Here is a 27,992-nt window from a genome sequence, read left to right as displayed (position 1 = left end):
CTTGTCAATATATCCACGTATATCCTATATCCATTTATGTAATACATTTTTCAAATTTTTTAGAACGTTACCAACAACTTACCTATATAAATTTAGATAAAAAATATAATTTTTAATATTTACCTTTAATGGAGTAAAAAATGCATTGTTATTAAGAAGTCTGGGAGGGAAGAAAAGATTTGATTTTCCCAGGGCTGCCTGAACCTGATATAGGATGGGAAATGTGGGCTCTCCAACAAATCTTCCTGATAATACAACTTTTATTAGTAATCTGATTAGAACTAGTTGCTATGGCTCTAAAGGCCTCTAGGGGCACTTTAATGAAGAGGAGGGGGTCGACCATCTACTTTTAATTTTAGTTTTAATAAAAAAATCTTTGGGATGGGGTCCTTTTTTCTAGGAAGGATTTATCTTCAGAGGATGGTGTTACCCTCCCCCCAAATAGTTATAAACCTTCTATGGGCCTAAAAGAAGTTATACTGTAAAGGGGGGCCATGTCGGCTCAGTGGTTATCGAGATCCTATGCTACAAAACACATACATATATGTACACATAGACAGACAAACATGCTGTTACTTTAATAAAGGGATATAACAACTTACATACACAGCTGTTAAGGATTTGAATGACTGCAAGAAAACATAAAAATGTAATTGCTGCTTCTATGACAAGTGCATGAATTTATCTATAGGCGTAGAGCAATACTTTTGGCATAAACACAGGCGCAACTCATTTGTTACTCATTTCATTATAGACATTGGGAAAAGTCGTAAAACTTAACTTTACAAATGTGGAACCTCAGCATTCTCTCACTGGCTCAAAAGAATAGCTGAGTGAATAAATTAAAGTCATGTATGTAATATTAAAAGTTCCATCATTCCCAGAGAGAGAGAGAGAGGGGACAATAGGCTATTAGTTAAACTAGTCTCAAAAGTTTTATAATAACGTCTTCTTATTTGTTAGCTTCACAACTTTGGGGACTTTAGTGGATTTTGATTGGTTAGTTCATAAAAATGATTGTTCAAACGTTTTAACCACTAATTTTGATTTACGGAAGGGGTAATTTTGTGAACATGATTTGGGATACACATCAATTTATTGGCAATTGTCTTATCCCTTTTGATTCCTGCATCATACCTGTCCTGTTAAGCCTGTGTGTGTCTGGAAGTGCTAATTCAACAGTCCCGCCAGCTAGAACCCCACTCTCAGTAAACTGTAACTCTATCAGCTCTACAATCCTGCACAGAAAATTTGGGTATAGTCCTTTCCATGACATCGCTCCATATGGGGCGATGATTTTAATTGATCGCCTCTTATGACATGGGGCGATGTAATGGCTCCTTGAAAGGAGCGATTTAATAGCCCCTTATAACAAGAGGCGATGTTATGACTCCTTGAAAGGAGCGATTTAATAGCCCCTTGCCCTAAGAGGCGATTAAATGATCCTTTATCGCTCCTTTATCGCCCCTTCTAAAGAGGAGATGATATGTCCTGTTATCCCAAGGGGCTATTTAATTAAATATCGCCTCTTCATGGCCCCTTCACTATTATATATATCTTAGTCCCTTGATGGCCCCTACATCGCTCCTACATCGCCCCTTCATCGCTCCTCCATCGCTCCTTCTCCAAATTTATATTACATTGTACTTTGATGGCCCCTACATCGCCCCTCCATCGCTCCTACATCACCCCTTCATCGCTCCTTCTTCAAATTTATATTACATTGTACTTTGATGGCCCCTACATCGCCCCTCCATCGCTCCTACATCGCCCCTTCATCGCTCCTTCTTCAAATTTATATTACATTGTACTGTGATGGCCCCTACATCGCTCCTACATCGCTCCTTCATCGCTCCTACATCGCCCCTTCTCCAAATTTATATTACATTGCAACTTGATGGCCCCTACATCGCTCCTACATCGCTCCTCCATCGCCCCTTCATCGCTCCTTCTCCAAATTTATATAACATTGCAACTTGATGGCCCCTACATCGCTGCTACATCGCTCCTCCATCGCTCCTCCATCGCTCCTACATCGCCCCTTCATCGCTCCTTCCACAAATTTATATTACATTGTACTTTGATGGCCCCTACATCTCTCCTCCATCGCTCCTCAATCGCCCCATCGCCCCTTAATAGCCCCTTACCTTAATTTATATAAAAAAGCCCCTACATAGCCTCTCCATCGCCCCTTAATAGCTCCTTACCTTAATTTTTATAACATAGCCCCTACATAGCCTCTCCATCGCCCCTTAATAGCCCCTTATCTTAATTTATATAACAAAGCCCCTACATAGCCTCTCCATCGCCCCTAATAGCCCCTTACCTTTATTTATATAACAAAGCTCCTACATAGCCTCTCCATTGCCCCTTAATAGTCCCTTACCTTAATTTATATAACATAGCTCCTACATAGCCTCTCCATCGCCCCTTAAAAGCCCATTACCTTAATTTATATAACATAGCCCCTACATAGCCTCTCCATCGCCCCTTACCTTAATTTATATAACATAGCCCCTACATAGCCTCTCCATCGCCCCTTACCTTAATTTATATAACATAGCCCCTACATCGCCCCTCCATCGCTCCTACATCGCCCCTTCATCGCTCCTTCTTCAAATTTATATTAAATTGTACTGTGATGGCCCCTACATCGCTCCTACATCGCTCCTTCATTGCTCCTACATCGCCCCTTCATCGCTCCTTCTCCAAATTTATATTACATTGCAACTTGATGGCCCCTACATCGCTCCTACATAGCTCCTCCATCGCTCCTCCATCGCTCCTTCATCGCTCCTACATCGCCCCTTCATCGCTCCTTCTCCAAATTTATATTACATTGCAACTTGATGGCCCCTACATCGCTCCTCCATCGCCCCTTAATAGCCCCTTACCTTAATTTATATAACAAAGCTCCTATATGGCCTCTCTATCGCCCCTTAATAGCCACTTAATTTAATTATATAACATTGCCCCTACATAGCCTCTCCATCGCCCCTTAATAGCCCCTTACCTAAATTTATATAACAAAGCTCCTATATAGCCTCTCCATCGCCCCTTAATAGCCCCTTACCTTAATTATGTAACATAGCCCCTACATAGCCTCTCAATCGCCCCTTAATAGCCTCTTACCTTAATTTATATAACAGAGCCCCTATATAGCCTCTCCATCGCCCCTTAATAGCCCCTTACCCTAATCTATATAACATAGCCCCTACAAAGCCTCTCCATCGCCCCTTAATAGCCCCTTACCTTAATCTATATAACAAAGCTCCTACATAGCCTCTCCATCGCCCCATAATAGCCTCTTACCTTAATTATGTAACATAGCCCCTACATAGCCTCTCCATCGCCCCTAAATAGCCCCTTACCCTAATTTATATAACATAGCCCCTACATAGCCTCTCCATCGCCCCTTAATAGCTCCTTACCTTAATTTATATAACATAGCCCCTACATAGCCTCTCCATCGCCCCTTAATAGCCCCTTACCTTAATTTATATAACATAGCCCTACATAGCCTCTCCATCGCCCCTTAATAGCCCCTTACCTTAATTTATATAGCATAGCCCCTACATAGCCTCTCCATCGCCCCTTAATAGCCTCTTACCTTAATTTATATAATCCTTACCTTAATATATATAACATAGCCCCTACATAGCCTCTCCATCGCCCCTGAATAGCCCCTTACCCTAATTTATATAACATAGCCCCTACATAGCCTCTCCATCGCCCCTTACCTTAATTTATATAACATAGCCCCTACATCGCCCCTCCATCGCTCCTACATCGCCCCTTCATCGCTCCTTCTTCAAATTTATATTAAATTGTACTGTGATGGCCCCTACATCGCTCCTACATCGCTCCTTCATTGCTCCTACATCGCCCCTTCATCGCTCCTTCTCCAAATTTATATTACATTGCAACTTGATGGCCCCTACATCGCTCCTACATAGCTCCTCCATCGCTCCTCCATCGCTCCTTCATCGCTCCTACATCGCCCCTTCATCGCTCCTTCTCCAAATTTATATTACATTGCAACTTGATGGCCCCTACATCGCTCCTCCATCGCCCCTTAATAGCCCCTTACCTTAATTTATATAACAAAGCTCCTATATGGCCTCTCTATCGCCCCTTAATAGCCACTTAATTTAATTATATAACATTGCCCCTACATAGCCTCTCCATCGCCCCTTAATAGCCCCTTACCTAAATTTATATAACAAAGCTCCTATATAGCCTCTCCATCGCCCCTTAATAGCCCCTTACCTTAATTATGTAACATAGCCCCTACATAGCCTCTCAATCGCCCCTTAATAGCCTCTTACCTTAATTTATATAACATAGCCCCTATATAGCCTCTCCATCGCCCCTTAATAGCCCCTTACCCTAATCTATATAACATAGCCCCTACAAAGCCTCTCCATCGCCCCTTAATAGCCCCTTACCTTAATCTATATAACAAAGCTCCTACATAGCCTCTCCATCGCCCCATAATAGCCTCTTACCTTAATTATGTAACATAGCCCCTACATAGCCTCTCCATCGCCCCTAAATAGCCCCTTACCCTAATTTATATAACATAGCCCCTACATAGCCTCTCCATCGCCCCTTAATAGCTCCTTACCTTAATTTATATAACATAGCCCCTACATAGCCTCTCCATCGCCCCTTAATAGCCCCTTACCTTAATTTATATAACATAGCCCTACATAGCCTCTCCATCGCCCCTTAATAGCCCCTTACCTTAATTTATATAGCATAGCCCCTACATAGCCTCTCCATCGCCCCTTAATAGCCTCTTACCTTAATTTATATAATCCTTACCTTAATATATATAACATAGCCCCTACATAGCCTCTCCATCGCCCCTAAATAGCCCCTTACCCTAATTTATATAACATAGCCCCTACATAGCCTCTCCATCGCCCCTTAATAGCCCCTTACCTTAATTTATATAACATAGCCTCTACATAGCCTCTCCATCGCCCCTTAATAGCCCCTTACCTTAATTTATATAACATAGCCCTACATAGCCTCTCCATCGCCCCTTAATAGCCCCTTACCTTAATTTATATAGCATAGCCCCTACATAGCCTCTCCATCGCCCCTTAATAGCCTCTTACCTTAATTTATATAATCCTTACCTTAATATATATAACATAGCCCCTACATAGCCTCTCCATCGCCCCTGAATAGCCCCTTACCCTAATTTATATAACATAGCCCCTACATAGCCTCTCCATCGCCCCTTAATAGCTCCTTACCTTAATTTATATAACATAGCCCCTACATAGCCTCTCCATCGCCCCTTAATAGCCCCTTACCTTAATTTATATAACATAGCCTCTACATAGCCTCTCCATCGCCCCTTAATAGCCCCTTACCTTAATTATGTAACATAGCCCCTACATAGCCTCTCAATCGCCCCTTAATAGCCCCTTACCTTAATTTATATAGCATAGCCCCTACATAGCCTCTCCATCGCCCCTTAATAGCCTCTTACCTTAATTTATATAATCCTTACCTTAATATATATAACATAGCCCCTACATAGCCTCTCCATCGCCCCTAAATAGCCCCTTACCCTAATTTATATAACATAGCCCCTACATAGCCTCTCCATCGCCCCTTAATAGCCTCTTACCTTAATTTATATAACATAGGCCCTACAAAGCATCTCCATCGCCCCTTAATAGCCCCTTACCTTAATTATATAACATAGCCCCTACATAGCCTCTCCATCGCCCCTTAATAGCCTCTTACCTTAATTTATATAACATAGCCCCTTCATAGCCTCTTCATCGCCCCTTACCTTAATTTATATAACATAGGCCCTTTATGGCTCCTGTACAGCCTCTGTAATTGTATTGCCCCTTCATTATAGAAGGTAGGGCATTAAGGTAAGGAAGGAATGTGACCCTCTACAGTTTTAAATTTAAGTTTTAAAAGGATGACAAGGATGACAACATTTATAAAAGCAAAGCTCTGAAACGATAGAAAAAAGTTTAAAGGAAGCCTGCAAGAAATACCACGCTTTAACTGCTGAAAGACTGCCACAAGTAGACCAAATACCCCAAATTTGAAGCCTTCAGCTTCTATAACAAAAAAGTTCTAGGCATTTTAAAATGACATTTTATGTACAATGGAAATTTTGAAAGAATTGCAATGCTCATGTTGAAAACTTTAAAATTAAACTACGTGGCCTAGAAACAAAATTATAAGCTTATTTTTGTCATAAATTTAGGTTTCCAGTAACTAATTATATTTTTACAATAAAAATACCCATTTTTATAGTCAAAATCATTAAAAAAAAATAAGTTTTACTTGCGTTGTACCGAATGTACTGTAGCCAATCAGAAGGCTGAATCAGCTTAACAACCAATCACAGCTAAGCTTGTATTAGTTTACCCCTTTGTTTCCGCTATGATTTTCGTTTAAAAATGCAATTTAAATCGATTTTTTTTCATAGATTTTGACTATGAAATGTGGTGTTTTTATTGTAAAAATGTAATCAGTTACAGGCAATCTAAGTTTCTGACAAAGATAAGGTTATAATTTTATGTCTAGGCAACGTAATTTAATATTGTTTTTTCTTTTATGAGCATTGGAAATCTTTCAAAAATTCCATTGTACATAAAATGCTATTTTGAAATGCCTAGAACTTTTTTGTTATTGAAGCTGAAGGCTTATAATTTGGGGTATTGGGTCTTCTTGTGGCAGTCTTTTAGCAGTTAAAGCGTGTTATTTCTTGCAGGCGTCCTTTAATGAACATTAATAATGTAGAGTGTCAGAACTGAATAGTCAGAACATAAATTTAAAATTCGAAACAAAATTGTAAGTAAATTTATTGAGAAATTGCTAACATGCAGGAAAATGCTTAAGGACGTACTCACATTTTTTGGACTTGATTATAGATATGATTCGCTTATAACATTCTATTTTGTTGTCCTAGGAATCAGTATCCCAGAAATCAGATTAATCGGATAATTTTGATACATAAAAATTTGTTGTAAGTTAATAATTAGTATGCTTAAAATGGACGTATGGATATTCTGATAATGATTATAGACTTTCTAAATCGTACCTTTCTACTACAGGAATCACATGCCTAAATTAACGAAAATAGCTAACCGTTACGGACGTACGGACTGATCCTTAATATAGAAAAGCTTTGCTTTTAAAAAGTTAAAAAGATTTTTTGAGGGGATGGGGTAATATTTTTCTTGGGGTGAATTTTCTGGGAGGGTGGAGATACCCTCCCTCGAAATAATTATAAACCCTCTATGAACTTAAAAGAAGCTTCACTGTAAAGGAGAACCATATAGGTTCAGCGGTTAGCTTTTCTACAGACAAAAAAAAGATTACTACTTTATATAATAGGTTATGAAAAAGGAAAAAAAAGCAAGATAACAAGGATAACAACATTCACAAAAGCAAAGCTCTAAAATCAGGAGGTCAAACATAAATTTTGTTAAAATTAGCGTAAATCTATAATACAAAGTAGAATGATGTCTGTCCATCCGTCTGTCTGTCTGTCCGTCTGTCTGTCCGTCTGTCTGTCCGTCTGTCTGTCCGTCTGTCAGTCCCTTAAGATCTCGGTAACCACTGGACCGATTATATTCTACTATTCAGGGAATATACCTACTGGTCCTGTGGTGGTTTTAGGCTATTTTCTTGGGGGGTGGGATACCCCCAACCCCCCCAAAAACAAAAAAATCCCCCCCCATTTTTTTTTTGCTGAAGATTTTCTTGGTCCTATTACGAATTTCGCCAAAAAAAAATTTTATCACCTCTTGGGGCAAAGCCCCTGAGGCTAGGGGCGAATCTGCTAGTATAGAATATAGTAAAAGGGCATAATTTTATTTTTAGTATTTGATTATAATACTAAACCTTGTTGTCCTAAGAAACATTACTCCAAAACCCAGATGAATGGGACAATGATATTATACAAAAAAATGGACGTACATACTTTCTAGTAATGAATATAGTATTGTACCCAACTGTTATAGAAATCATTCTGCAAAGTTTGAAATCGATAGGATATTTATAACATGTCTAAATTAAAGAAAATGTCGTCTAACCGTTTGGACGTACGGACAAACCAATCCTTACTATAGAAAAGTTTCGCATTTAAAAAGGAAAATTATAATGAAAATATAATGAATTAATAAAATAAATATAAATAATATAATAACATAATGAAATAAAGAAAAAAAATAAACTAAGAGAATGAAATTTTTTAGTTAAATAGAATATTGAATAAGGATCATATAATGGACAAACAGACAAAGTAAGTTATAGAGCAGACTTTAAGAGAATATGCTATTACTCAAAGATTATCACGAAACCTAAGTCTTTTGAAGCATAATTGAGAGACAGACAAAATAATTTATAGACTGGATATACATATGTCATGGGAATATTCACTAAAAATCTCAACAGTCCATCTTTAACAATAGCAGAGAAAACCACATGCTTAACTTAATGAGAAGAGCAATGACGAAAGGACTAGCCCTAATTGTAGAAAAGTCTCTCTTTTAACAAAAAAAGTATTTTTTTTGGTCTGAAGCTTAAAAATTTCATAAACTGACTAAATTCTCCATTTAAGGGAAGCTTCACATAGGTCATGGGATGGTTTTTTGCTTTTTCATTTTCAGATTTAAGCCCCTAATTGGTTTAGGCTATTTTTCTGCCTCCTTACATTAAAAAGAGCGCAGCTGCAAGTGAATAAGAAAAGAGAAATATAAAAGAAGAATACATATTATCCTATTATATAAAGTAGTAAAACATAAACAAACGTTGGAGTGGACAAACCTAGGAATGGGACAATCGTCGGAGTGGACATTGCTTATGTAAAACGCAGGAGTGTCTTTTATTTTATTTATAAGATAAAAATCTTTCAAAACAAAAAAAAATCTTGAATATCTTTTCTCACAGACTGAAATTTTAAAATCAGTCTAACAGTTTTCCAAAGTAGGTAAGTTCTATCGAAAGGCAAAGGTTTGAAACAGATAGAACATTTCATTAAACTAAAACATATTTTTTTCTCACATTGTTTACAACTGTCAAATAGGTTTTTTTATATGCCTAACCCCTGCAGGGGGCTTATTTGTATATTTATATCTTAACCTAACCTAACCTGTGTAGAAATAACTAAACAAATGTTGTTGAAACCTAATTTTTAAGATATTATAGACACTTCTGCGTTTTACTTATATAATGTCCACTCCGACATTTGTCCGAAATATCCTGTGTTTGTCCACGTTAGTAAGGCTTTCTGTTCTGAAACTTAAGATCTCAATAACTACTAAACAGATTGGGCTTTCTATTTCAGGTAAGCTTAATATTTGTCTTGTAATGGCTTTAGGCTATTTTATTTTAAGTCGAGGGATGGTTTTAGGCTATTCTATTTTAAGTCCTGGGAAGGCTTTAGGCTTTTATTCATTCCCCTTTGAATACAGAGCCAATAGATGCTGGGGGCGTAGCCGCTAGTCGATATACAAAGTTTTTTTTTGTCTGTAGCAAAGGATCTCGTTTGCTGCTAAACCGATATGATGTATGTCTGTCTGTCTATACCGTAGGATCTTGCTAACCGCTGAGTACTGAGATGATTTTAAGATAGTTTATTTTTTTTCCTTATAATAAAATAACAGGATATTTGTCCATAAAAAGCGAAGCAATATCTTAATTTTTGTTGTTGGAACTGTTATTCAGTTGATTATACCAAGGATCTAAAGGAATAAGACAATGGCCGATAAATTTTTATCCATCCCTAATAACGATACACAAAATTGCAACACTACAACCAAAATATGACAAAAGTCCCCAAAGTTTTGAGCCAACGAATAAGAAAACTTCATTATAAAACTTTGGAGACTATTGTAAAAATTGCCTAATGTTTCCTTTATCCCTGAGATTATACAGACTATCCTTAAACTAATATTTACATTAAAGTAACAGGATGTTTATCAGTATCAACTGAACCGATATGCTTCTCCTTTACATTGAAGCTTATTTTACTCGCAGGAAAAGTTTTCATTTTGGGGAGGGGACTAACACTTTCAGCCCCCGGAAGGTATCACTTCCCTTAAATTCTTAACCTTCCCCCTCCCCCCCCTCTCCACCACATCTATTCATTAAAGTACTCCTAGGGTCATCTATGGGATTAGCCGTTAGTGACTTAAAAATAATTCAAGTGCAATGATATATTTACCAAATTAATACGATAATTTTGTATACATTTTTTATGAAAAAAAATTATTTTGCCAAAGGCAGCCAAAAAATAAGCAGCAAATATTTCAAAAATGCTCTGATAATCAGAGATCTACAGGGATAAGACGATTGTCGATAAAATGATATATATACATATATACAGTGTGTTTTTTTATGAGAACTTTTTTGAAAGCAATTTTACCTTACTTATAGTTATTAGAATTTAATGATTAATGGCTTATTCTCTTCTTTTTTATAACCTTTAATAGAAAAGCAAAAAATATTTCAGTTTTTATTCAAAAAGTACAGTAAATTAAAAAATTTAAAACTTAGGTGTCAACATCTAAAAATGGTTTTAGTGCATTTTTCTTATAATCTACCTTTGCAAGAATGGCTGCAAAACGCTTCAAAGTTGAGATATTGAGCTAAAAATTTATATAGATACTACTTGTGACATGTACTAGAACATTTTGAAATTTGAAGGCCATATCTCAACCAGGGAGGGAATACTGGCCCCCCAATGTACTCCCTCCATTCTTGGAAAGGGTAGAAGATTTGAGCATAAGAAAAATGCGCTAAAACCATTTCTCGTATTCATTTGAATCCGGTGGATAGGAACCGGTTCTCATCCATACGAAAAAACTATGTCTAGCATCGTATTATATCCAGCTTTCTACGAATATAGATATGTACAATCATAAGATTAAACCCAGTTTTTTTAGCCGGTGCCTTCTGCACCTCGGGGCTAAAAAAACTAGTTTTAATCTCATAATTGTACTTTCTATATCCGCGGAAAGCCGTTTATAATACGATGCGAGAAATAACTATTTTAGATGTTGACACCCATGTTTTGAAATTTTGAATTTACTGTACTTTTTAAATAAAAACTGAAATATTTTTTTGCTTTTCTGTTAATGGTTATAAAAAACGAAGAGAATAAGCCATTAATCATTAAATTCTGATAACTATAAGTAGGGTAAAATTGCTTTCAAAAATGCTCTCATAAAAAAAAACACTGTATATATATGTATGTTTATATATTAATTATTCCCATTGATGATTCACAAAATTACCCCTTCTTTAGTTTAGAATTAGTGGTTGAAACATTTAGACACTCAACTTAATGAACTAAACAATCACAAAACAATAAAAAGTCCCCAAGGTTGTTAATCTAACGAATAAGAAAACGGTATTATAAAACTTTGGAGACTAGACAGCACTCTTGGATAAGCCAACTTATAACACTTTGGGAACTATCCTAATCCTCCCTGGCGAAATGACAATGAGATTTTTTGGTAAATTTGTGGCAAACTTTATTCTTAATAAATTAGCACTTGGCAAAATTATACTGGAGAGATATTTCATTGAAGAATAAATTTTTTTTTTGCCCAAACTTTTCGTCAGCCAATAATAACAGATAAGTTAAACATTGTAAAAATAATATAGTAACTTAACTCGAGTTGTCAACGGCAGAAATTAGGTCCTGAGATGGTTTTAGGCCTGGAAAGGTTTATAACAATTTTATCTGTATTTCTTAAAATAAATTAACAGAATCTTTGTCTGTATGTATGAATGTCTGTCTGTACCGAAGGATCTTGCTAACCGATGAACCAATATGGTTCTCCTTTACAGTGAAGATTCCTATAGGTCCTGAGATCGTTCTCCTTAATAGGGTAGCTTCTCATAGGTCCTGGGGAGGTTAATAACTATTTTATTTTAATCCTTATAATAAAGTAACAGGATCTTTGTCTGTATGTATGTCTGTCTGTACCTTGCTAACCACTAAACCGACATGGTTCTCCTTTACAGTGAAGCTTCCTATGGGTAATGAGATGGCTTTAGGCCATTTTATTTTTAATCCTTATAAAAAGTAACAGGATCATTGTCTGTATGTATCAAAGAAGATCGCTAACTGCAGAACCAATATGGTTCTCCTTTATAGGGTAGCTTCCAATAGATCCTGGGAAGGTGTATAACTGTTTTGAAGGAGGATATAAGGGGCTATTAAGGGGCGATGGAGAGGCTATGTAGAGGCTATGTTATATAAATTAAGGTAAGGGGCTTTTAAGTGGCGATGGAGGGCTATTAAGGGGCGATGGAGAGGCTATGTTATATAAATTAAGGTAAGGAGCTATTAAGGGGCGATGGAGAGGCTATGTAGCGGCTATGTTATATAAATTGGCTATTAAGGGGCGATAGAGAGGCTATATAGGGGCTATTTTATATAAATTAAGGTAAAGGACTATTAAGGGGCGATGGAGAGGCAATGTAGGGGCTATGTTATATAAATTAAGGTAAGGGGCTATTAAGGGGCGATGAAGAGGCTATTTAGGGGCTATGTTATATAAAATCGGGTAAGGGGCTATTAAGGGGCGATGGGGAGGCTATGTAGGAGCTATGTTATATAATTAAGGTAAGGGGATATTAAGGGGCGATGGAGAGGCTATGTAGGGGCTATGTTACATAATTAAGGTAAGGGGCTATTAAGGGGCGATGGAGAGGCTATGTAGAGGCTATGTTATATAAATTAAGGTAAGGGGCTATTAAGGGGCGATGGAGAGGCTATGTAGGGGCTATGTTATATAAATTAAGGTAAGGAGCTATTAAGGGGCGATGGAGAGGCTATGTAGGGGCTATGTTACATAATTAAGGTAAGGGGCTATTAAGGGGCGATGGAGAGGCTATGTAGAGGCTATGTTATATAAATTAAGGTAAGGGGCTATTAAGGGGCGATGGAGAGGCTATGTAGGGGCTATGTTATATAAATTAAGGTAAGGAGCTATTAAGGGGCGATGGAGAGGCTATGTAGGGGCTATGTTATATAAATTAGGGTAAGGGGCTATTCAGGGGCGATGGAGAGGCTATGTAGGGGCTATGTTATATATATTAAGGTAAGGATTATATAAATTAAGGTAAGAGGCTATTAAGGGGCGATGGAGAGGCTATGTAGGGGCTATGCTATATAAATTAAGGTAAGGGGCTATTAAGGGGCGATGGAGAGGCTATGTAGGGCTATGTTATATAAATTAAGGTAAGGGGCTATTAAGGGGCGATGGAGAGGCTATGTAGAGGCTATGTTATATAAATTAAGGTAAGGGGCTATTAAGGGGCGATGGAGAGGCTATGTAGGGGCTATGTTATATAAATTAGGGTAAGGGGCTATTTAGGGGCGATGGAGAGGCTATGTAGGGGCTATGTTATATATATTAAGGTAAGGATTATATAAATTAAGGTAAGAGGCTATTAAGGGGCGATGGAGAGGCTATGTAGGGGCTATGCTATATAAATTAAGGTAAGGGGCTATTAAGGGGCGATGGAGAGGCTATGTAGGGCTATGTTATATAAATTAAGGTAAGGGGCTATTAAGGGGCGATGGAGAGGCTATGTAGGGGCTATGTTATATAAATTAAGGTAAGGAGCTATTAAGGGGCGATGGAGAGGCTATGTAGGGGCTATGTTATATAAATTAGGGTAAGGGGCTATTTAGGGGCGATGGAGAGGCTATGTAGGGGCTATGTTACATAATTAAGGTAAGAGGCTATTATGGGGCGATGGAGAGGCTATGTAGGAGCTTTGTTATATAGATTAAGGTAAGGGGCTATTAAGGGGCGATGGAGAGGCTTTGTAGGGGCTATGTTATATAGATTAGGGTAAGGGGCTATTTAGGGGCGATGGAGAGGCTATGTAGGGGCTATGTTATATATATTAAGGTAAGGATTATATAAATTAAGGTAAGAGGCTATTAAGGGGCGATGGAGAGGCTATGTAGGGGCTATGCTATATAAATTAAGGTAAGGGGCTATTAAGGGGCGATGGAGAGGCTATGTAGGGCTATGTTATATAAATTAAGGTAAGGGGCTATTAAGGGGCGATGGAGAGGCTATGTAGGGGCTATGTTATATAAATTAAGGTAAGGAGCTATTAAGGGGCGATGGAGAGGCTATGTAGGGGCTATGTTATATAAATTAGGGTAAGGGGCTATTTAGGGGCGATGGAGAGGCTATGTAGGGGCTATGTTACATAATTAAGGTAAGAGGCTATTATGGGGCGATGGAGAGGCTATGTAGGAGCTTTGTTATATAGATTAAGGTAAGGGGCTATTAAGGGGCGATGGAGAGGCTTTGTAGGGGCTATGTTATATAGATTAGGGTAAGGGGCTATTAAGGGGCGATGGAGAGGCTATATAGGGGCTATGTTATATAAATTAAGGTAAGAGGCTATTAAGGGGCGATTGAGAGGCTATGTAGGGGCTATGTTACATAATTAAGGTAAGGGGCTATTAAGGGGCGATGGAGAGGCTATATAGGAGCTTTGTTATATAAATTTAGGTAAGGGGCTATTAAGGGGCGATGGAGAGGCTATGTAGGGGCAATGTTATATAATTAAATTAAGTGGCTATTAAGGGGCGATAGAGAGGCCATATAGGAGCTTTGTTATATAAATTAAGGTAAGGGGCTATTAAGGGGCGATGGAGGAGCGATGTAGGGGCCATCAAGTTGCAATGTAATATAAATTTGGAGAAGGAGCGATGAAGGGGCGATGTAGGAGCGATGAAGGAGCGATGGAGGAGCGATGGAGGAGCTATGTAGGAGCGATGTAGGGGCCATCAAGTTGCAATGTAATATAAATTTGGAGAAGGAGCGATGAAGGGGCGATGTAGGAGCAATGAAGGAGCGATGTAGGGGCCATCACAGTACAATTTAATATAAATTTGAAGAAGGAGCGATGAAGGGGCGATGTAGGAGCGATGGAGGGGCGATGTAGGGGCTATGTTATATAAATTAAGGTAAGGGGCGATGGAGAGGCTATGTAGGGGCTATGTTATATAAATTAGGGTAAGGGGCTATTCAGGGGCGATGGAGAGGCTATGTAGGGGCTATGTTATATATATTAAGGTAAGGATTATATAAATTAAGGTAAGAGGCTATTAAGGGGCGATGGAGAGGCTATGTAGGGGCTATGCTATATAAATTAAGGTAAGGGGCTATTAAGGGGCGATGGAGAGGCTATGTAGGGCTATGTTATATAAATTAAGGTAAGGGGCTATTAAGGGGCGATGGAGAGGCTATGTAGGGGCTATGTTATATAAATTAAGGTAAGGAGCTATTAAGGGGCGATGGAGAGGCTATGTAGGGGCTATGTTATATAAATTAGGGTAAGGGGCTATTTAGGGGCGATGGAGAGGCTATGTAGGGGCTATGTTACATAATTAAGGTAAGAGGCTATTATGGGGCGATGGAGAGGCTATGTAGGAGCTTTGTTATATAGATTAAGGTAAGGGGCTATTAAGGGGCGATGGAGAGGCTTTGTAGGGGCTATGTTATATAGATTAGGGTAAGGGGCTATTAAGGGGCGATGGAGAGGCTATATAGGGGCTATGTTATATAAATTAAGGTAAGAGGCTATTAAGGGGCGATTGAGAGGCTATGTAGGGGCTATGTTACATAATTAAGGTAAGGGGCTATTAAGGGGCGATGGAGAGGCTATATAGGAGCTTTGTTATATAAATTTAGGTAAGGGGCTATTAAGGGGCGATGGAGAGGCTATGTAGGGGCAATGTTATATAATTAAATTAAGTGGCTATTAAGGGGCGATAGAGAGGCCATATAGGAGCTTTGTTATATAAATTAAGGTAAGGGGCTATTAAGGGGCGATGGAGGAGCGATGTAGGGGCCATCAAGTTGCAATGTAATATAAATTTGGAGAAGGAGCGATGAAGGGGCGATGTAGGAGCGATGAAGGAGCGATGGAGGAGCGATGGAGGAGCTATGTAGGAGCGATGTAGGGGCCATCAAGTTGCAATGTAATATAAATTTGGAGAAGGAGCGATGAAGGGGCGATGTAGGAGCAATGAAGGAGCGATGTAGGAGCGATGTAGGGGCCATCACAGTACAATTTAATATAAATTTGGAGAAGGAGCGATGTAGGAGCGATGGAGGGGCGATGTAGGAGCGATGGAGGGGCGATGTAGGAGCCATCAAAGTACAATGTAATATAAATTTGGAGAAGGAGCGATGAAGGAGCAATGGAGGGGCGATGTAGGAGCGATGGAGGGGCAATGGAGGGGCGATGTAGGGGCCATCAAAGTACAATGTAATATAAATTTGGAGAAGGAGCGATGAAGGGGCGATGTAGGAGCGATGAAGGAGCGATGTAGGAGCGATGTAGGGGCCATCACAGTACAATTTAATATAAATTTGGAGAAGGAGCGATGTAGGAGCGATGGAGGGGCGATGTAGGAGCGATGAAGGAGCGATGTAGCAGCGATGTAGGGGCCATCAAGTTGCAATGTAATATAAATTTGGAGAAGGAGCGATGAAGGGGCGATGTAGGAGCGATGAAGGAGCGATGTAGGAGCGATGTAGGGGCCATCACAGTACAATTTAATATAAATTTGGAGAAGGAGCGATGTAGGAGCGATGTAGGGGCCATCACAGTACAATTTAATATAAATTTGGAGAAGGAGCGATGAAGGAGCGATGTAGGAGCGATGTAGGGGCGATGTAGGAGCGATGTAGGGGCCATCAAAGTACAATGTAATATAAATTTGGAGAAGGGGCGATGGAGGAGCGATGTAGGGGCCATCAAGTGGGTTGTTATATAAATTAAGGTAAGGGACTACGGAGGGGCGATGGAGAGGCTATGAAGGAGCCATCATGGGGCTATAGCATAGCCTCTTATCATAAGAGGCGATATTAACGCCCCTTCAAAGGAGCTATTAAGAGGCCATGAAGGAGCTATAGCATAGCCTCTTATCATAAGAGGCGATATGAACGCTCCTTAAAAGGGGCTATCACATCGCTCCATATGATAAGAGGCTATGCTATAGCTCCTTGAAGGAGCTATAGAAAATCATCGCCCCATATGGAGCGATGTCATGGAAAGGACTATACCCGAAAATTTTTCATTGAAAGCTTCATTAAATCACTCTTTTAGCTTTGAAACTATCTTTGCTGCATTAATTTTAAAAGCTATTGATCCATCTCAACCCAAGACTACTTTATCAAACTAACATCTTTGTACAGGCCATATATATATTTCAATAACTAAGGTTATCATTCTCAATCGTCCTATATCACAGTTGTTGAGGCAGAGATTCACCAAATTTGTAAAATTGGCTTCTATATTCAATTTGTAGGCATTATGAAAGTCTAGCTTGATCAGCTGCGTGGCATGCTTTAGTAATAAACATTTTCTTATGTCTTCTACCTGGTGCAGGCCGTTACTTGAATCCCAGTAATCCTGGACTTTTGAATTTATCTGCTCGAGATTCGGGAACTTTAAGTCAGGTTCCAATAAATATGTCTCTTCTCCCAAGACAGGCAACTCCAAGCCTGCTATATCATCTTTCCATTGAGTCAACACACTCTGGGTAAACTCCTTAGCCTTTGCAGACCTTGTCATGGAGGGATGGAAAACAAGATTTAATTTGTATCTTAAATTGCCTTGTTTAGAGTTCACAACCCTTCTCAATATTTCTCCAATACATTTGTAGTTCTCTGAGAAGATTACTATTTTCCATCTTCTTAGTGTTGGAGATAAGGAACATATTTTAAAAGAGAACCATGAAGACACAAGTCTTAGATTTTTCTTATCCTTGATGTTCAAATGTTTTAGGACAATTCTAGTTGCTTCATCTGGCAGGGCCGCCAGCGGGAACATTTTTTGAGAGCTTTATATCTATTTCATTTTCTCTTGTAGAAGTGAATCAAGCAATATTAGCTTGGTCGTTTTAGTTCATACTTGTACTTATATTCATATTCAATATTGTTCACCTTGTTGCATGTGTGTTTATACTTGTAAACCCTTTTTCATGTTTATTCATACCTGTTCTTGTATTCATACTTGTCCTTGTATTCATACTTGTTTACCTTGTTGCATGTATGTTAATACTTGTCCTTGTATTCATATTTGTTTTCCTTGTTGCATGTATGTTAATACTTGTCTTTGTATTCATATTTGTTTACCTTGTTGCATGTGAGTTCATACTTGTCCTTGTATTCATACCTGTTTTCCTTGTTGCATATATTTTCATACTTGTCCCCGTATTTATACGTGTTTACCTTGTTGCATGTTTGATCATACTTGTCCTTGTATTCATACTTGTTTACCTTGTAGCATGTGTGTTCACTTGTCCTTGTATTCATACTTGTTTACCTTGTAGCATGTGTGTTCATACTTGTCCTTGTATTTATACTTGTTTACCTTGTTGCATGTGTGTTCATACTTGTTTACCTTGTTGCATGTGTGTTCATACTTGTTTACCTTTTTGCATATGTGTTTACACTTGTCCTTGTAATCATACTTGTTTACCTTATTGTATGTGTATTCATACTTGTCCTTGTTTTCATACTTGTTTACTTTTTTGCTTGTGTATTCATACTTGTCCTTGTATTCATACTTGTTTACCTTGTTGCATGTGTATTCATACTTGTCCGTGTGCTGCAAAAGCTCTCTAGAAGACAGTCCATAGCGTGCATTTTTTCAACTGAAGTTAGAAATGATGGTTATTATTATTTTTTTTAATACAAATAGAATATATAAACTGTAAACAGGTAAGACTTTGGTGTTGTTGTTATCATTTAATAATAATGTAAAATGGTTTGAACAATGTCGACGCAACTATTATTTTTATTGGTAGTAGATAATATGTCACCTAATTAAGGTCATTTTTATAAAAGCACAAAAATTTAATTATTATATTAATACTTTAAGTGATAGCACGGGCACTTACTTGTTAATTTAGATGTGTCAAGATCTTGTGAAGTTTCAATGAGATATGCCAGAGATTTCTTAAGATTGCAAGATTTTCCCGCTCCAGACCTACCCATCATGACCAGAGACTGCGTGGTGCATGTGGTCACAGCTCTTCTATACACTGATTCAACCTTAAAAAAATAATATAAAAATGATAAAAAAAAAATTTTTATGTTTCTTTTTGTTTTGATTTGATAGAGGAGAGGGGGGCCGGGGGGGGGGGTATAGGGGGTGTCAAAACCGTCATTAAAATATGAAATTCGAAAGGTCTGCCTTCCTCTCAACTAATGGTTACACACCATGTTGAATGTCTGTGCACGCCACTGACTTATTCTAAATTGTATTAAAATATATCCAGTATGGCTGAGAACCGGAGGTATTAATCGGTTTCCATGCATCGTATTACAGACAATTTTCATGAATATTCAAATAAAAATAAAAATTAATATCAGTTTTGTTAACCCCTCGGGGCTCCACAAAAAGGTGTTAATCTTAAAATTTTTTTATTTAAAATCCGGGGAAAGATTTCTATAATACGATGCAAAAAACAACTATTATAAACCTGATCAATAAGCATGTCATAAGAGTTAGCCTCGCCCCCACCATCAGCAGCAGCATAACCACTCCGCCGTTTTTGCCGTTTGCTGCCGCCGCAGATAGATTCTACTTGCTGCATTGGGTTAACTGTTACTGAAATACACACTTATTAAGCAAATATATCTATACTTTTTATGGAACTGGAGATAAAATATCTCTCAAAAATTTTGTATAGCACCTTGAATCTATAACTATATAATCTATATTGAATACATTTTTTCTCTTAAATAAACAGTAAAAACCACTATACAGCTCCCGTCGGAAGCTTTTATACTCTCCAGAAGACATTCAGGATTATTACTCATAATAATATAATCATTTTTACAGTACGGATTCGAAACCGATTAATATCTGCTTGATTAGAACCAGTTAACAGCCTTGCTTAAATTCATGATAATATCGCATTACAGATAATCTTCTACGAATGTCATAAAAAAGTCATGAATATAATACCAGCCTTAGGGCTGATTGTCCTTTTGATTTCTATAACCGTATAAAGCTGTCCATAATACGATGCGATATAAAAATATTCTAAAAATTTTTAAAATTAAATTACCGACAGATAAACAAACTCTCCAGCTCTTTATAAAGGAAAAATTGACAAAGCCCAAATTGTGTCAAAATTCATCCATGTGACGTCATAAAAATAAGGGATTATCCATCTCTTTGATAGGGGTTTTCTTTCCCACTTCTCCTCTCATCTCTCTCATTTTTAAACGTCACATGATCATTTTTGACACAATTTATGCTTTGTCGAAAAATTTAATTTTAAGGAAATATAATTTGCCAGCTTACCTAAAGAGGTTCCAAGTTTAGTTTGATAAATTCCATCACTGTAGCGTTTTGACAAAGTTGACAGGATTTCACTCTCATTCAGTATCTGTAATTAATTTAACTAAAATTAAATTTTGGCTTAACTCCAATGCATTTTGCATTTTGAACGTTAAATAATGATTTAAAATTGATGTAGTTTTAAATGAAATAACAGAAATCAATTCAAAATTAAGGTCTTTATAATGCCTATAAAAAAACGTCATACAATACAAATGACCAATGATAGGCCAAAACACAGAATAAATTACCAATTGCAGGCCAGTATACATTTTAATTGTCCAATAGAAGGCCAGTATGACGTCATTTTTTTTATAGGCAATATAAGAAGCTTTATACAAAACAGATTTTTTTTCGTATTTAACACTACTTTGAAGTCAAAAGGTGTATAATTAAATCTGGGATCTACTGCAGTTCACGGTAAAATATTGCTGGTAAGCAATATTTCCAAAAATCTATGAACTTTAAAGGCTGCCAGCTGTTAAACGGCTGAACGTACAGATCATCATAAGTATGGGTTAAAAGTAATAAATATTAAGACGGTTTACACACGTGTTAAGCATAGGGGAATTAATTAGCATGGCCGATGTGTTACTATGGAATCCATATGGATTACAAGCAGGAAACTAGAATTATATAGTTTTCAAAATTTGTTCACCTCTAAATCCGTAAGGTCGGAAACTTCTTGATCTTTGGGTCTAGCCTAAAACAAATAAGAATTAATATACATATATCTTATGAAATCAAAGAATAAAAGAAGGGAGTTTTGAATAGGAACCAATTTCATGCCTATTTTAGAACATTAAGATAAACCATACATTTTTCGTGCCTTTATGTATCTAAATACACTTAAGATAGGTCAGGTATTAAGTAAAAATAACAAAGTTAAAGGGAGATTAGGAGAAATTGTTCTAAAATACCTAGACTTTGTTTTTTTTTAACTGTTTGGTGTCTATACTACGGTTCTAACTTATGAGTAACTAGTAACAGGCGGACAAACAATGATAATGAAGTAGCGCTCATTTTTATAACAGCTAAAAGATAAAAGGTAGGACATTCTCCATATGGATAGTAGAATTCCCCTTTTATTTTCTACTATTTAATATTTAAATAATGTTTAGTGAGGTTGGGGGTGTCCCACCCCCAAATAAAATAGATTAAAACCACCACAGGACCAGTAGATATATTCCCTGAAGAGTAGATTGACGGACAGACATCAAGCTTCTTTGTATTATAGCTATATTTTTTTGAAAACTCAATATTGAATGAAACCCAGGCCAATCGATAAAAATACGCAATCACTGTCGCAAAAAGTAATCACTTCAGCAAACTATTACTATAGCACAAATTCTACTTTTAGTTTTATGTTGTTTCTTTTGGCTAATGATTGTTGTTATGGCACTTTTGAGGAATTTCTGGCACACCATCAATAAATGATTTTGAATAATAATAATCGATGTATTACTACTTGCACCAGATTTTCATATATTCTGATAAAATAATACTCGAAGCTGGCTAAAATATTTATAGCCCCCATCCCCTCTTCTAATGGATGAACGAACTGACCAATAAATTCGCAAGGTAAGTGCACGAAAAATTTTCCCCTGCCAATATATCCACGTATATCCTATATCCATTGGTTTTGAATATCCTATCCAAGTTAGACCTGGATTTGTTTAATCAATAGAACATAGTTGCCAAACTATATACATATTTTTATGCAAACTATTTCTTCTGTATTTTATTTTACTACAAATATTTTATAATTTCAAAATATATCGTATTGTAAGATTTTTAAAAATGCAAATATAAATTTTTATGAAAAATGATTATATTTTTTGGCAGCCATGAAATCAAAGTTAGTTGGAGCCTTTGAAAAGGTAAATAAAGTTTGCTTTGAAGTATTTATAAAATGTTTATATACAGACAAGTTTGTGATTAAAATAGGTACTAACACAATATTAATACATGAAGCTTTTTATAGTTCCTATAAAAAATGTCGACATACTGGCCTATTATTGGTAATTTAATCTGTGTATTGGCCTCTTATTGGCCATTTGTATTGTATGGCGTCATTTTTTTACATGCACCCTAAAGAGCTTCTTAATACATTTAAACTTTAAACACTTAAACTATAATTTCAATACAATCGCAAAACTTAAAACCAAAAATGTTAAATAACAGTCAATGTTTTTTTTTAGAATAATAGATTATTAGTTTTTTTTAAAGTGAGAATAAAATTACATTAGATGATATCACTTGTGTATTAAGACTACAAAGGTTTTTTGACAGACAAACTATTTTGTAGATATTTTTTGGGGGGATTTCTAGGCTTTATTTGATGTGAATTTTCTAGACTGTTTAAGTGACAAAAAACTATCAAAGTACAATAATAATTTTCTATTCTTTTTTAGATAATACAGATATTTAAATTCAGGTGTAAGTAAAAAGTAAATTATACTTGAGCCATGCCAACCACCATCAAGGCAGCCCTCAAGAAGTGGGAGGAGGCAAGTGGGAAAAAATCTTCAGAAGCAAAGGTATCAAAAGTTTTTTTTCAAAATTGATATTGTGTTTTGTGCTCTGATTATTTAATCAACATATTTTATACTAGCGGCTACATCAATAGAAGCCTCTAGGGGCACCCAAGGTGGGGGGAGTCCCCCTCAGTAATAACTAAATTTTAAAAAGATAATGTAATTTTTTTATTTGGGTGGGGGGGGGGGGGAAGAAGAGTTCATTTTTTATTTGGAGGGTGTAGATTCTCTCCCTTAAAAATACCTTTTCTATACCTATAAAAAGCTTCATTGTAAAGGAGAACCAGAGAACCATATCGGTTCAGCGGTTAGCAAGATTCTTACCTACAAAAAAAAGCTTACTACTTTATAGAATAGAAACATCAGTCCGTCACAAAAAGTAACTTAAAGGTAATTTTAAAAGTTTAAAGTGACATGATTTATATTTTAAATCAAACTGTGTTATTATTCTACATTTTTATATGCATACAGCTGCGCTACTTATAGTCATTTTATCCTTTTATTTTCTATTAATTACTAAATTTTATATCCTAGGAAATAAAATTGATAGGAGTATACCCGCCAATAGAGAAAATGGAGGGACCTCTTCATATTCTTGTCAACTGCGAAAAATTATCCCTATCAACAAACCTCATAACACAAATTCAAAACCTCCAGGTTTTGAAAAACCTCAGGGTTTTGTCACTAGGAAGAAATTTGATCAAAAGCTTGCAGGTAATATTACGTTTAGATATTCAAACAGGCAAAAGTGTTCATCAAAGCATATTGCCTTTAATATGTAGATATGTTTGTCGAGACTGTAGTTCTTTTCTGCTTTTCTCATTTGCTTAAATGTATGTTTTAGCCAGACTGTTCATAATACAGCAATTTCTTATGTTTATGGTTCATAATTTCTTTTATATACGTACTACTTATAACAATTGAGTTAAATATTTCTAAAAATCTTTTTATAATGTACAATATGAAATACTCTTTACTACTATTTTGTATCAATTAAACAGTGTGATTAAGTTTTGTTGAAAATAAAGAAACAAATTAAAATAATCAAGACAAAATTTTTTTAGGGTATAGAGGGGGCAGCCGAAACATTGGAACAGTTGTGGATTTCCTACAATCAGATTGATAAACTGAAGCCAATCAGAAACTTAGTCAAGCTACACACACTTTATATGGCTCACAACACGGTAAATAAGTTTTAAAAAACAGGGCTTGGCAGCCGCACCTCAGCCGCGCATAAGCCTCAAATTTAAACCCGCTAGTGTGACAACAAGTTTTTGAAAAAATCCCCAATAAAGCTATTTGTCCTTTCGTCGAAAGTCTTAAGAAACAAAAAGAACTCTTTGAACGACGATAAATGTATTTAATATATATGACAATATGCATATTAATATATATTCATATTCCTATTAACTCGGAGCCCTGTACTGAGGTGGATTCTTAAATAAAATTAGGGTCTTAAAAATCTACAAAAATTAAATAAAATTAGAGAAGGGTTATCAACATGAGATTTTATTTATTTTTGTAGATCTTTTATGTGATTTTAGAGGATTTTTCACAAAAACAATTTTGGTGAGGAGGCGACGATGCGACCTCAATTTTTTAAGAATTCACCTCTGGAGTAATATATTCAGGTTCGAGAGTGGAGAGAATTTGAACATTTAGCTGAGTTACCGTCCCTTGAGGATTTAGGTAAACAATACACATATAGAATTTATAATATATCAAATACAATGGATATATGATATACGTGGATATATTGACAGATAAAAATTTGTCGTCAATTTAACTTGCTCATATGTAGTTCATTTATAGGTCATTTCGTTTATTCAGTAGAAGGGGAGGGGTTATCGGGGGTGGATTGAGGATATCATTATTTTAGCCAGCTAAATGCGAGTATTACATCATCAAGGAAATCTGGTGCAACACCCAAGTAAAAATATATCTATTTATATTAAATAATACAAATATAGAATTCATGATATATTGAATACATAGTGTCCAAGTTAGAGATAAGCATACAAAATTAATATTTAACAAAAAATTAATCCCTACTTTGTGGGGGACAGGAAGATAGTTTTTTTGTTGAATTGATCTAATCTCTCCAAAATTTTGATATGACTTGGTTCATTTAGATGGTAAAATCATAAGGTTATTTTCTCCAGGGTATATAGGATATTACCAGGAAAATTGCATGAAACAAAAAGGGTGACATCTTTATTCAAAAGTAGAACCCTTAAAATTAAATAGATATAAATAAATACAATGGATCTAGAATATACGTGGATATATAGACAGGGAAAAATTTGTCGTCAAGTTAGCTTGCTAATATGGATCTAATTTGTTGATCAGTTCGTTCATCCAGAAGGATGGGAAGTGATGGGATAAAAGGGGTGATGGGGGTATCGTTATTTTAGACAGCTGCGAGAATTAAAATTTGGTGCAGCATCCAAATAATGATTTATTGATTGGAAATATTTTGTTTAGTATTCATTGGAAATCCTCTGGAAGAAGAAGCGACAATGAATGGAAATTATAATCAGCAGGTTAACATTGATTTTTTTTTACAAAATAAACGGGCTTCTGTGGTTTAGCATCATTGGGTATAGACTTAGACTTGAAGGATGTTATAATGCAACTTTTAATACACACTGTCTGAGAGAAAAACTAGGAAATTTGTAGCTGGATCAAGAACAGATTTAAAAATAAGGCTTCAAGCAGAAACATCCAAGCTTTTTAATTTGAGGAGGTTAAAATGAAAAGTTTCAAAGGTTTGAGATGGGCAATCGAATTATTTTTTTTTAAATTAAGGGGGATTAAATTAAGTGTTTCAAAGTTTGTATTTAATGCCTTTATTGTAAACAAAAAATATATAAATTGGAGAAGCTCTTAGCCCTTTGTGCCCCTATCACTCTGCAGGGCTATTTTTAACCTTTACTAAACCTAACCCAACTAAAAATTACATTTGCTTAGCTCAAAGGTCCAAAGTGTGTTAAAGTAATAAAAGCAATCTTAAAAAAATGATAACAATAATTGTAGGTAGCAAAGCGACTGTTGTTGTTAAAGAAGCTGGACGGGTATCCTATCATCAGAGAGGATGAGGATCAGGATGCTGAGGACCAAGGGGCAGCTATCTCTGATGATGAATCAGATGGGGAGGATCAACACACACAAGACTTGCTCAAGTCTATTCCCAGTGTTAATATTTAAGTAGCTATTCAAATAATCAACTAATGGAACAAATAAAAATTTAATTTAATTTATTCTACTTCAATTACATTTGCGACCCATTCTTCCTTTTATATAAAGTAGAAAGGTTTGTTGTTTGTCTGTTATGATCTCGCTAACTATACAACTGATTGTAGCATAGATCTTGGGTTGGTTCTATGCTATTATTCTGCCCAAAAGCTAAATTTTACATGTTAGGTTATAATTTTATGATTTTTAGCATGAAATATTTTCAAACAAATTTATAGACAGACAGATAGACCAATTTAAATACAAATATTACAGATTCTCAGATTAAATATCTTCTTCTTGCAATTACAAATAAGTACAATTATAAATGTGCAAAAGTTGAAATTTAAACAGGGGTATGTAAATAAGTAGATAGATAAACTTTCCCCAATCTTCCCAGGTCGCAAATAAAATTAGGATTAACAATCAAGAAGAATAAAAAATATACTTAAAACTTTCTTAACCCTGAAAGAAAAAAAAAACATTGTTTGAGCTGAGCCATTAAAGAAAAGCTTAGAACTTCTATAGCAACAAGGATGTAGATATTAATAGATATTTTTTGCATCGTATTATAGACAGATTTCCGCGTACATTCAAATGAAAAAAATTTGAGGTTAAAACCAGTTTCCGAGGTGACAAAGGCCCGGTCTAATAAAACTGGTATCAATTTCATGATTTTTTATTTTAATAATCGTTGAAAATTGTCTGCAATATGATGCTATACGTGATTTTTCGGAATGGCTGAGAACCGGTTCTTATCCACAGTATATAATCGGTTTCGATGCCATACTAGTAAACAATTTAATTACAACACACCAGAGAGGTGAAATGATTTTGTCTTCCCTAGTAGAGCATAATAAAAAGTGAACCTGTACTTTATAAAAAGAGCGAGAGAAACAAGATAGTAATCAATCTACAGAAACGAGTAATTTGTGAATCTGCTACACTTCCAAAAAAGCTTGCTGTTATTTTGATTTTTGTGCATTGCTCACATTTAGCAACAGTGTGCGCCGATTTTAATCCAGGAATTTAAATGAAATTTATAAGTCAAAATCTATCTATATATGTCATTTAATTTTTAAAAAGATATAATTAAGATTACCCCCTCAAACCTTTGAAACCCCCTAAGTTTACCCCCCCCCCAAAAAAAAAAAAAATTTAAATGTTTTCAAACGTACTTACAACCTTTTTTGTTGGGGATTATGTAATTGCTATGCAAACTAACCGTTTTAGAGTTCTGATGATCAGATATTCCCATTACGGAGGAACAGACACAAGGGCTGATTTTAATTGTAGAGAAGCGTGGCCTACAAAAATTGGCCCTTCCTATTTAGGAATAAAGCACAGTGCATTTAGAAATGTACAGACAAAAAACAAATATTTGCGGACAATGTATTTTCTTTCCATAGCATTTCTTTCCTTACATTTTCTGAATAAAAGGTATTAGAATAGTATTAAGACTTTTTAAAAGCGAAGAATTTCTATTTTTAGGTTAGGTCCATCCGTCGATTTCAAAATATATGATATAGATATCCTTATTTGGAATATAGATTACTATTACGATTGGGTATAATATTATAAGTAATGCTTCTCTATGATTCAGTTTTAAAATGTAAGTATGTCTTTATCAGGCATCATGCAATTAAGTAATTTTGGGATGGATTTATACGAAGGAAGAAAAAAAATCTTTTATCCCAGAAAATATTAAAATACTATGCGAGAAAAAGATATTACATTAAACTATTATACAAAGAGGAAGTAAAAATATTGCAATCAAATTCCTTTAAACTGTAGGGAATATTTTAAATTTCTAGACATAAG

The 27,992-nt window shown here is 36.0% G+C and overlaps 3 protein-coding genes across 7 annotated transcripts in view; 1 reads left to right on the top strand and 2 right to left on the bottom strand.

Annotated features, from left to right (window-relative positions):
- Uch-L5 (ubiquitin carboxy-terminal hydrolase L5) overlaps window positions 1–17,948 on the bottom strand; it is a 294,886-nt gene extending 276,938 nt beyond the window's left edge. For 2 of the 3 annotated variants that reach the window (XR_013878334.1, XM_080156539.1), the window contains exon 1: window positions 17,910–17,941. The gene's annotated coding sequence lies outside the window, so the exon portion shown is untranslated. Of the gene's footprint in view, window positions 1–17,909 lie in introns of all 3 variants that reach the window. The other variant, XM_080156540.1, reaches the window with a different exon arrangement.
- Window positions 1–27,992, bottom strand: part of LOC145316180 (unconventional myosin-XVIIIa-like) — a 51,863-nt gene that overhangs the window by 9,685 nt on the left and 14,186 nt on the right. For all 3 annotated transcript variants that reach the window (XM_080156528.1, XM_080156530.1, XM_080156529.1), the window contains exons 8-14: window positions 21,059–21,103; window positions 20,365–20,449; window positions 19,535–19,662; window positions 18,950–19,103; window positions 18,625–18,703; window positions 1,138–1,238; window positions 124–245 (exon numbers count right to left, since the gene is read on the bottom strand). In XM_080156528.1, the coding sequence (XP_080012654.1) occupies window positions 124–245; window positions 1,138–1,238; window positions 18,625–18,703; window positions 18,950–19,103; window positions 19,535–19,662; window positions 20,365–20,449; window positions 21,059–21,103 (714 nt within the window). The remainder of the gene's footprint in view (window positions 1–123; window positions 246–1,137; window positions 1,239–18,624; window positions 18,704–18,949; window positions 19,104–19,534; window positions 19,663–20,364; window positions 20,450–21,058; window positions 21,104–27,992) is intronic.
- LOC145318231 (dynein axonemal light chain 1-like) lies at window positions 22,262–26,209 on the top strand. The gene is made up of 7 exons (XM_080159564.1): window positions 22,262–22,347; window positions 22,838–22,940; window positions 23,472–23,651; window positions 24,002–24,121; window positions 24,569–24,626; window positions 25,422–25,480; window positions 25,974–26,209. The coding sequence occupies exons 2-7, from the start codon at window positions 22,869–22,871 to the stop codon at window positions 26,142–26,144; spliced, it is 660 nt and encodes a 219-aa protein (XP_080015690.1). The 5' UTR covers window positions 22,262–22,347; window positions 22,838–22,868; the 3' UTR covers window positions 26,145–26,209.

This window comes from Acartia tonsa, chromosome 4 (genome assembly GCF_053477335.1).
Source record: "Acartia tonsa isolate MP-2025a chromosome 4, ASM5347733v1, whole genome shotgun sequence".
Taxonomy (NCBI): Eukaryota; Metazoa; Arthropoda; class Copepoda; order Calanoida; family Acartiidae; genus Acartia; species Acartia tonsa.
This window is presented reverse-complemented; position numbering and strand designations above follow the sequence as displayed.

Coding starts and splice junctions, on each gene's coding strand:
- LOC145318231 (XM_080159564.1), top strand. CDS start 22,869: ATGCCAACCACCATCAAGGCAGCCCTCAAGAAGTGGGAGGAGGCAAGT. Junction 24,122..24,568: donor TTTATATGGCTCACAACACG/GTAAATAAGTTT, acceptor TAATATATTCAG/GTTCGAGAGTGGAGAGAATT. Junction 25,481..25,973: donor ATGGAAATTATAATCAGCAG/GTTAACATTGAT, acceptor CAATAATTGTAG/GTAGCAAAGCGACTGTTGTT.